This window comes from Chiloscyllium plagiosum, chromosome 33 (genome assembly GCF_004010195.1).
Source record: "Chiloscyllium plagiosum isolate BGI_BamShark_2017 chromosome 33, ASM401019v2, whole genome shotgun sequence".
NCBI lineage: Eukaryota > Metazoa > Chordata > Chondrichthyes > Orectolobiformes > Hemiscylliidae > Chiloscyllium > Chiloscyllium plagiosum.
Window position 1 is genome coordinate 43,476,885 of NC_057742.1, and position 10,959 is coordinate 43,487,843.

At 43.7% G+C, this 10,959-nt stretch overlaps 1 protein-coding gene across 1 annotated transcript in view; it reads right to left on the bottom strand.

Moving 5' to 3' along the window:
* tmem108 (transmembrane protein 108) overlaps positions 1 to 10,959 on the bottom strand; it is a 101,475-nt gene that overhangs the window by 9,506 nt on the left and 81,010 nt on the right. Inside the window, exon 3 of the mRNA XM_043675382.1 lies at positions 4,694 to 5,878. Within this exon, the coding sequence (XP_043531317.1) occupies positions 4,694 to 5,878 (1,185 nt within the window). The remainder of the gene's footprint in view (positions 1 to 4,693; positions 5,879 to 10,959) is intronic.

Consider the following 10,959-nt stretch of genomic DNA (forward strand, 5'->3'; position numbering starts at 1 on the left):
ATTCCTGCGGTGGCAGGGGAAGGTGCCAGGATGGGAGGGTGAGTTGAAGGGGGGCGTGGACCTGACCAGGTAGTCACGGAGGGAACGGTCTTTGCGGAAAGCAGAAAGGGGTGGGGTGGGAATATATCCCTGTTGGTGGGGTCTGTTTGGAGGTGGCGGAAATGTCGGTGGATGATTTGCTTTATGCGAAGGTTGGTAGGGTGGAAGGTGAGCACCAGGGGCGTTCTGTTCTTGTTACAGTTGGAGGGGTGGGGTCTGAGGCAGAGGTGCGGGATGTGGACGCGATGCGTTGGAGGGCATCTTTAACCACGTGGTAAGGGAAATTACGGTCTCTAAAGAAGGAGGCCATTTGGTGTGTTCTGTGGTGAAACTGGTCCTCCTGGGAGCAGATACGACGGAGGCGGAGGAATACGGAATGGCATTTTTGCAGGAGGTAGGGTGGGAAGAGGTGTAATCCAGGTAGCTGTGGGAGTCGGTGGGTTTGTAAAAAATGTCGGTATCAAGTCGTCGTCATTAATGGAGATGGAGAGGTCTAGGAAGGGGTGGGAAGTGTCAGGGATGGTCCAGGTAAATTTAAATTCAGGGAGGAAGGTGTTGGTGAAGTTGATGAATTGCTCAACCTCCTCGCGAGAGCACGAGGTGGCGCCAATGCAGTCATCAATGTAGCGGAGGAAGAGATGGGGAGTGGTGCTGGTGTAATTACGGAAGATCTACTGTTCTACGTAGCCAACAAAGAGACAGGCATAGCTGGGGCACATACGGGTGCCCATGGCTACCCCTTTGGTCTGGAGGAAGTGGGAGGATTCGAAGGAGAAATTGTTAAGGGTGAGGACCAGTTCGGTCAAACGAATGAGAGTGTCGGTGGAAGGGTACTGTTGGGGACGTCGGAAGAGGAAGAAACGGAGGGCTTGGAGGCCCTGATCATGCCGGATGGAGGTGTAGAGGGATTGGATATCCATGGTGAAGGAGAAGCGTTAGGGGCCTGGGAAACGGAAGTCTTGGAAGAGGTGGAGGGCGTGAGTGGTGTCTCGAACGTATGTGGGGAGTTCCTGGACTAGGGGGCATAGGACAGTGTCGAGGTAGATAGAAATGAGTTCAGTGGGGCAGGAGCATGCTTTAGAAATGAGTTCAGTGGGGCACGAGCATGCGGAGACAATGGGTCGGCCAGGGTGGTCTGGCTTGTGGATCTTGGGAAGGAGGTAGAACCGGGCAGTGCAGGTTGAGGTTGGAAGCTGTGGGTGGGAGATCTCCTGAGGTGATGAGGTTCTGTATGGTCTGGGAAATGATGGTTAGGTAATGGGGTGTGGGGTCATGGTTGAGGGGGCGGTAGGACGACGTGTCCTCGAGTTGGCGTTTGACTTCAGCAGTGTAGAGGTCAGTGTGCCAGACTACCACTGCGCCCCCTTTATCTGCTGGCTTGATGGTGAGGTCGGGATTGGAGCAAAGGGATTGGGGGGCTGCGCATTGTGAGGGTGAGAGGTTGGAGTGGGGGATGGGGGTAGACAGGTTGAGGCGGTTAATGTCCCAGCGGCAGTTGGAAATGAAGAGGTCGAGGGCGGGTAATAGGCCAGCGCGGGGTGTCCAGGTGGATGCAGTGTGTCGGAGGCGGGCAAAGGGGTCCTCGGAAGGTGGACGGGAATCCTGATTGTGAAAGTAAGCTCGGAGGTAGAGGCGGCAGAAGAAGTGTTTGACGTCACGGCGTATATTAAATTCATTGATGCGTGGACGGAGGGGAATGAAGGTGAGGCTTTGCTGAGAACTGATCATTCGTCCTCAGTGAGGGGAAGGTCTGGAGGGATGGTGAAAACTCGGCAGGGCTGTGAGCTGGGATCTGGTGTGGGTGTGGAGCTCGGAGTGGGGGTGGAGTCTGTAACTGGAGTGGGTGTGATGGTAGGGGGAATGGGGGTGGAGTCATGAGTAGGGGTGGTGTTCCTCTCAGGGTTCTGGGAGGGGGGGCAGGGATGATGACAGTGGGGTCTGTGGGAGGCGTGTCAGCAGAATGCAGGTGAGTGGCATTGGTGGGAGCGGAAGTGGTGGCAAACACGGCAGTGGTAGGGGCGGGAGTCACTGAGTGTGTGACATCAGCGATGATGTGAGGGGCGGAAGTGATGTCACGTGTGGTGCATGAGGAATTGTGAGGGGTGGAAGTGGCGGGATGGCAGCTGCACCAGCTGCATGTCTAATGGCGTCCGAGCAGTTTCAGAGGAATCTACTGGAATGTTTGAGGAGCGCTGGTTATGGAGGTGGGTGGATAAAAGTTTGTTATACTTACAGTTTTTGATGTTTGAGATGGAGTTGAAATATGGTTTGTTGAGAGTATGAATTCTCCTGAGGATGTAGTACAGAGTGGGTCCTTTGTAGTTCTGAGAGAGTGTGACCCTAAGCTGAGGCAGGGCTGACTGTAGAGAGGTTAGGTGCCGGCGCATTGCTGCGAGTGTGGAGCGGAGGATCTTGAAGGAGAACCCTGAATCTTGGGTGTGTCAATGCTGCAGGCACACACAAGGTGAAATTGGCAGTGATTGAGAAAAGCAAACATCTAAGATGTCTTAAAGGTGTACGCAATTTGCTTGTGCATTATTTTGCAAACAAGAAAGCATGGGTAACCAGCGGAATTTTTTCCAACTGGTTCAGTAAGCACTTCATACCAGCATGAGCTCATTGCAGACAAGTTGGACTGGAAGAAATGTGTAAAATTTTGTTGTTACTGGACAACTGTTCTGCACATCCCCCTATTGAACAGCTTGTGAAAAGTAATGTTGGCGGCACGGTGGCACAATGGTTAGCACTGCTGCCTCACAGCACCAGAGACCTGGGTTCAATTCCCGCCTCAGGCGACTGACTGTGTGGAGTTTGCACGTTCTCCCCGTGTCTGCGTGGGTTTCCTCCGGGGGCTCCGGTTTCCTCCCTCGGTGTGGACTTGTTGGGCCGAAGGGCCTGTCTCCACACTGTAAGTAATCTAATCTAAAAATGTTTTTGGCATTTACTTGCCCCCGAATGTGACATCAGTATTATAGCCTTGTGACCAAGGAATTTATGCTCCATGTAGAGTAAGTATAAAGACTATTTTTTAAACAGTATGCTTGCTGCAGTCAACAGAGAGGTAGAAATTCAAGACTTCCTGATAGAGTTTAGTCTTAAGGATGCCATTTATGCAGTTGCTAATGCTTGGAATGACGTTGATTAAGCAACATTAACAAATGCTTGGCACAGACTCTGGCCTACAATGATGTTTCTGGTAAATAAACCTGCAGATGAAGAGTTTGAAGGATTTCATGTCACTGAAGAGAAAAAGACGATAGCAAGCCTTGTTACTTACACACATTTATCAGACGAAAGTGTAAATCAATTACATGAAGCTGACATCGAAGAAATGCTGAACATTAACAATGATGTCCCTGTCGTGCATTCCTTGAGCATTGGGAACATTGCTAATGGTTTTAAATACAGGAACACAGTTGAAAAAGTCCCCATTGACGATATGTTGAAAATGTGTGATCAGTTAATTGCTGGCCTTGAACAATGTTCATTTATCAGTGAGCAAGAGATTATGGCAACTTACTCAATTAAAGAGAGATTGATTAGACAGAAACCTATGTTAATGAGACAGATGACACTTGAAGAAGCCTTTAAAACCGCCACCTGCCATAGTGCTGAAGCTGTGTATATTTGAGTTTTACCGAATGTTTTTCTTGTAATGTTTTTGTACATTTGTATGTTTAAGTTTTCCAGAATATTTTTCTTGTAATGTTTTTTATGGAAATAAAATGTTGTTGAATATTTAGAGTCGATGTATTCCATGAACTTGTATATATTACTCTATAAATAAGCTTTGCACGTTTAAGTTTTCCAGAATGTTTTTCTGGTAATTTTTTAATGGAAATAAAATGTTGTTGAATATTTGTGGTCGATGTATTTCATTTAGTACACTACTCTATAAATAAAGTGTGGTAGTACTTCTAGTCTTCATTTACCCCGCTTAGTGTCAGTATTCATATGTTTTTGCTGCAGTACAGTATTTATCTTTGATTATGGGTTGCTGCCCTGCACCCTACAGGGGACACTACATTAATTCTGAAAACTGCAAAATTCCAATTTCCGCAAAGCAGCTGGTCCCGAGTATTTCGGATAAAGGGATACGTACCAGTAGTTAGATACATCAAGAACATAAGTCAGATCATTTGCTATCCTGTGGTGTATTTGAAATTAAGGACATTTATCTTCTAATGGTCATGTGTTAACTTAGGATTTTTGCCCATATTTTGTACAATAGTTGTAGCTTCACATTGCTGTTAGCTTTCTCAATCTAGTAATGCCTTGATTAAAAGCAGCATTTATTTAATTTCAGAGCAGTTATTTATCTTCAGCATTTCCTTATTGATGATGGTAACATATTCCAGCACAATATTTGCAAAATCAGGGATATCACAGTTAGATTAGGTAAAAGTGCCCAGCCTTTTTTTTCTGAACATGCTTAGAGTAAATCTGAAATAATGGTTTCAGTTGTAAAACTGAGGTATGTTATAAATTAACTTTTCTAGATGTTCCTCATTATGTAGATTTCTGAGGCTTTAGTTGCACCGGACATTGAACTTTGTAGTGAATCAGTAATAACTATTGTTGTCACATGCAGTATCAATATCTAAGTATTAGTCTATCTATACTATTATAACTGTGAAATTAAATCCTTACTTACAGCATGATGAAACAGGCACACTGATAGCTAGAATAATCCAGGCTATGTCAATTCTACTAAGGCAGATAGTTGCTTTTTCTTGAGGCTCTTCTACTTCAGTTACTTGGGAAATGTTGCTGGCTATTTCAGGGCCCCTAGTTTCTGCATGGATTATTGTATTCGGGAAGTTTCCTGCTGCGGTTGTGTCACATTTGGAGAAAATTGAAGAGATCCCAGGTGTAGACATAGTTGACAGAATGACAGAATTAGATAAAAGATCACTTTCCATCGTGTTGAACGATGTCATGGAGATGGAAGTGTGAGATCCAATCATAGCTGACAGGTTTTGATCACCAACTTTCAATAAATCTTTAAGTCTATCTATAAATGGGGGATATTCATTCGTTGTTACAACATATAATTCCAGATTAAGATGTGGCTGCGACTTAAATGACACGTCATGAAGAGAAGTAACCTGTGACTCAGAAGCAATGATCAGATTAAGTGGCGAGCCAGGAAGAAGTGATCTCTGTGAAACCCTTTCTTCTGTGATGTTTGATTCCTCTGTGTACCAGAGATTCTTAAGGATGTGCAAGTAGTTGATCTCTTTTAGTGTGCCTGCATCAGTTGAAGATTTCAACATCATGATATTATGGATGTCAGAAGTTCTTGAAACCACCTCAGTTTGATGATTACTAGACGAAGACATTGTTTCAAAATCTCTGTGGTATATTCTTGTAGTAAATGAGGAATGCAGTATTACATTACCAAGAAGGTGTCCAGGAGCCACTAACTCATTTTTATGAAGCCGAGACTGTCTTTCCTTTAATTGTGTTTGCTCTGAATACAAAGTATTTTGATTATATGTGGCAACTATGACCTCCTTTGCTCTATGGTAATTGTTGGCATATTCCAGTGGTGATACTGACAATGGTAACTGAGTGACAGTAGGTGTGGGTTCAATTAAGCTGGTATCTCTCAGCTTGATGTCATGGACTATCTGAAGATATTTCAAGATATTTCCATCTGTATCTGAGATCCTATGCAAGTTAATATGATCCATTACTTTGGAGTTAGCACTAGGTTTGAGGAGTTCTGTGTTTACTGTTGTGAAGTCTATTGGATGATTTTGAGATCTTGAGATGGGAGACAATTCTTGTGCAGTGGATTTTCGTTCTTCTGACAATGCCAGGATCATTAGAACAACTAAATGCAAATAAGAATACAATGTTACTTGAAATCAACAGCAAGGTATAGTAATATAAGCATACAATAAATCAAGAATACAGCACAGAGGAAGACATTCATCCCATCATTCCTATAATAGCTCATTCAATTCCCCACAGTCTTACCAAACAGCGCTCTTTAAGTATTTACTCAATTGCCTTTTGAATATTGCCATTACATATTTATTTGACATCCTTTCAGGCACTACATTCCAGATCACAAAGATTTTTTGTGTAACAAAAGCTTCTTCTAATCTCCTCTAAGTTTTTATTGCCAATCATCTTAAATCTGTATCTTCTGTTTATCAGCCTTTCTTGCAGAAGAAGCAGTTTGTCCTTGTTTATTTTATCAAAATCATGTCTGGTTAAAACCCCACTGAATCTCTGTGCTTAAAGGAGCACAGCTTCTCCCAGTCTTTCCACATACCATTCCTGAGACCACCTTTTGCACCTCAGTACTGTGTTGTCATCTTCCTAATGTGTCATGCCGAACATGATACAATACCATATAAGACCATAAGAGCATAAGACATAGGAGTGGAAGTAAGGCCATTCGGCCCATCGAGTCCACTCCGCCAAACTCCACTTATGCGCATTCTCCCCGTAGCCCTTAATTCCTTGTGACATCAAGAATTTATCAATCTCTGCCTTGAAGATATTTAGTGTCCCGGCCTCCACTGCTCTCCGCGGCAATGAATTACACAGGCCCACCACTCTCTGGCTGAAGAAATGTCTCCGCATTTCTGTTCTGAATTGACCCCGTCTAATGCTAAGACTGTGCCCACGGGTCCTAGTCTCCCCGCCTAACGGAAACAAGTTCTTAGCGTCCACCCTTTCCAAGCCATGTATTATCTTGTAAGTTTCTATTAGATCTCCCCTTAACCTTCTAAACTCCAATGAGTACAATCCCAGGATCCTCAGCCGTTCCTCGTATGTTAGACCTACCATTCCAGGGATCATCTGTGTGAATCTCTGCTGGACACGCTCCAGTGCCAGTATGTCCCTCCTGAGGTGTGGGGCCCAAAACTAGACACAGTACTCCAAATGGGGCCTAACCAGAGCTTTATAAAGTCTCAGTAGCACATCGCTGCTTTTATATTCCAACCCTCTTGAGATAAATGACAACATTAATCACGGATTCAACCTGCATGTTTACCTTTAGAGAATCCTCGACTAGCACTCCCAGATCCCTTTGTACTTTGGCTTTATGAATTTTCTCACCGTTTAGAAAGTAGTCCATGCTTGTATTCTTTTTTCCAAAGTGCAAGACCTCGCATTTGCTCACATTGAATTTCATCAGCCATTTCCTAGACCACTCTCCCAAACTGTCTAGATCCTTCTGCAGCCTCCCCACTTCCTCAGTACTACCTGCCTGTCCAACTATCTTCGTATCATCGACAAACTTCGCTAGAATACACCCAGTTCCTTCATCCAGATCATTAATATATAACATGAACAGCTGCGGCCCAAACACTGAACCCTGTGGAACACCGCTTGTCACCGGCTGCCATTCCAAAAAAGAACCTCTTATCCCAACTCTCTGTTTTCTGTCAGCCAATTCTCAATCCATGCCAGTAGCTCACCTCGAACACCATGGGCCCTCACCTTGCTCAGCAGCCTCCCGTGTGGCACCTAATCAAAGGTCTTTTGGAAGTCTAGATAGACCACATCCACTGGGTTTCCTGGTCTAACCTACTTGTCACCTCTTCAAAGAATTCTAACAGGTTTGTCAGGCACGACCTCCCCTTACTAAATCCATGTTGACTTGTTCTAATCCAATACTGCCCTTCCAAGAATTTAGAAACCTCATCCTTAACGATGGATTGTAGAATTTTACCAACAACCGAGCTTAGGCTAATTGGCCTATAATTTTCCATCTTTTGGCTTGATCCTTTCTTGAACAATGGGGTTACAACAGCGATCTTCCAATCATCCGGGACTTTCCCTGACTCCAGTGACTTTTGAAAGATCTCAACCAACGCCTCCGCTATTTCCTCAGCCACCTCCCTCAGAACTCTAGGATGTAGCCCATCGGGGCCAGGAGATTTGTCAATTTTAAGACCTTCTAGCTTTTCTAGCGCTATCTCTTTTGTAATGGCAACCATACTCAACTCAGCCCCCGACTCCCTTTAATTGTTGGGATATTACTCATGTCTTCCACTGTGAAGACTGACGCAAAGTACTTATTAAGTTCTCCAGCTATTTCCTTATCTCCAATCACTAGCCTTCCAGCATCAGTTTCAAGTGGCCCAATGTCTACTCTTGCCTGTCGTTTGTTTCTTATGTATTGAAAGAAACCTTTACTATCATTTCTAATATTACTGGCTAGCCTACCTTCATTTTTGATCCTCTCCTTCCTTATTTCTCTTTTTGTTATCCTCTGTTTGTTTTTGTAGCATTCCCAATCTTCTGATTTCCCAGTGCTCTTGGCCACTTTATAGGATCTCTCTTTTTCTTTGATACATTTCCTGACTTCCTTTGTCAGCCATGGCTGTCTCATTCCTCCCCGGATAATCATTCTTTTCTTGGGGATGAACCTCTGTACAGTCTCCTCAATTTTACCCACAAACTCCTGCCATTTTTGCTGGACTGTCTTCCCTGCTAGGCTCTGCTTCCAGTCGATTTTCGTCAGTTCCTCTCTCATGCCCTCATAATTACCTTTGTTTAACTGTAACACCATTACATCCGATTTTGCCTTCTCTCTTTCAAACTGCAGACTGAACTCTACCATATTATGATCGCTGCTTCCTAAGTGCTCCCTTACTTTAAGATCTTTTATAAAGTCAGGTTCATTACATAGCACTAGGTCCAAAATAGCCTGCTCCCTTGTGGGCTCCATGACAAGCTGTTCCAAAAAGCTATTCTGTAAGCCTTCCAAGAATTCCCTTTCTTTGGATCCACTGGCAACATTATTTACCCAGTCCTCCATGATCACCATGACCTTGCCTTTCTGACATGCCTTTTCTATTTCCTGGTACATGTTGCGCCTCTGGTCCTGACCACTGTTAGGAGGTCTGTACATAACTCCCATTATGGTTTTTTTGCCTTTGTAATTCCTCAATTCCACCCACACAGACTCCATATCATCTGACCCTATGTCATTCAGTGCCATAGATTTAACTTTGTTCTTAACTAACAAGGCCACCCCGCTCCCTCTGCCCACCTCCCTGTCTTTTCGATAAGTTGTAAATTCTTGGATCCTGAACCCCCTGCAACCATGTCTCTGTGATGCCTACCACATCACAATCATTCACAATGATCTGTGCCGTTAGTTCATCTACTTTGTTACGAACGCTTCGAGCATTCAGGTAAAGTGCCTTAATGCTAACATTCTTATCATTAGAGATATTGGAAGTCACAAGCTGTCCTAAGTTATCCTTCCGTTTTGTTGCATTCCTCATCTGCCTCAAGGTTAAATCCACCTGCATACATGCTATCCTCCTGCTTATCTTTCTATTTAACTCCATACTCCCTGTCGCTTTCACTTTCCCTTCCCCCCAACTCAGAAGTTTAAACCTAACCAGTTGCTCTTTTCATTGAGCATAATTTCTTCCTGTTTTACACAATGTTGGACAGCCTTCCAGAGAGTCAACATGCAATGAAAACAAGGATGGGAAGTAGACAGCACTGCCAAACAAAACAGAAAGCAATGACTGAGGGACATGCAACTCGGGTTGCTGCGGGCAGTGGTACTTAATCTCAATATATTATGCAAGGAAATGTGTTGGGTGAGTTGGGCTAGAATGAAGCCACAGGATGAGGAGACAGTCCACCTGCCATTAGTCTAATTCAGAATAGTTGTTATGGCTACAATCAGAAAAAGAATGCAGAATAAGGTCGATTTGGATGCCAACCGAGAACACAGTAGCAGGAAGGCTAGCCACCAGATAGGCAGCCTGGAGAAAATCTGATTTTGAGGGGTTGAAAATAGAACTGAGAAAAGCCAAATGGGCTTTTCATATGGAAAAAAAACAATGGCATGGAACAACAATAAAAACAAAGCACAGAAAAAACGTTCTGCTGAATGAAAAGAACAAATTAAACATTAGTGAGACTCCACATATAAATGAAGATTTAGGAGAAAGGTTTAAGAGGCTTATATGAAGTACAGATAATAGAGGACTCCACAATGAGAGAGAACATGAAGGAATAGGGAAAGAAGCTTAAACATTTGAAAAGCAATGCTGAACAATGAAATTAACTTAACAAGAAATAGTAAAGTCAAATATCTTACAGTCACTTCATTTAGAGGTTGTGATAGGAATAGGATAATTGCAATACAAATTGGATAATATGGCAGGCAATATTCAAAAGAGGGCAGAAATATTACAGAAAAAGTTTGCTTTTATATTTACTGAGGAGATAGGACAGCTAGCCACAACGTTGATGTTGAGATCAGCAATGAGGAAAGCGCACTTAATTAACAAGTGGGGCTAAAAGTTACAGTTTTTGGCTAATTGCAAGTTGTGTTGAATTTGTTGGGAGGATCTAGCTGCAAAGCTAAGTGGGATTTCTCACCAAATCTTACCAAACTCACCGGATTAATTGTTGTTCCAAACTATGTACCACATCCAATTTACTGACACCCATTTGTTGATATATGAACTAGTGGAACTACTCTGTCAAAATTAGATTAGATTACAATAGATTAGATTACTTACAGTGTGGAAAAGGCCCTTCGGCCCAACAAGTCCACACCGTCACGCCAAAGCGAATACCACCCAGACCCATACTCCTACATTTACCCCTTCACCTAACACTGCAGACAATTTAGCATGGTCAATTCACCTAACCCGCACATTTTTGGATTGTGGGAGGAAAGGTTGAGGAAACAGGATTCAGACAGAGCAGTGGAGGGATACAGGATAGCCAGAAGGGACCTGAAGAAAGGGATTAGGAGAGCTAAGAGAGGGCATGAAAAATCGTTGGCGGATAGGATCAAGGATAACCCCAAGGCATTTTATGCGTATGTGAGAAACCTGAGAATGACGAGAACGAGGGTAGGGCCGATCAAGGACAGTAGTGGGAGACTGTGTATTGAGTCGGAAGAGATAGGAAAGG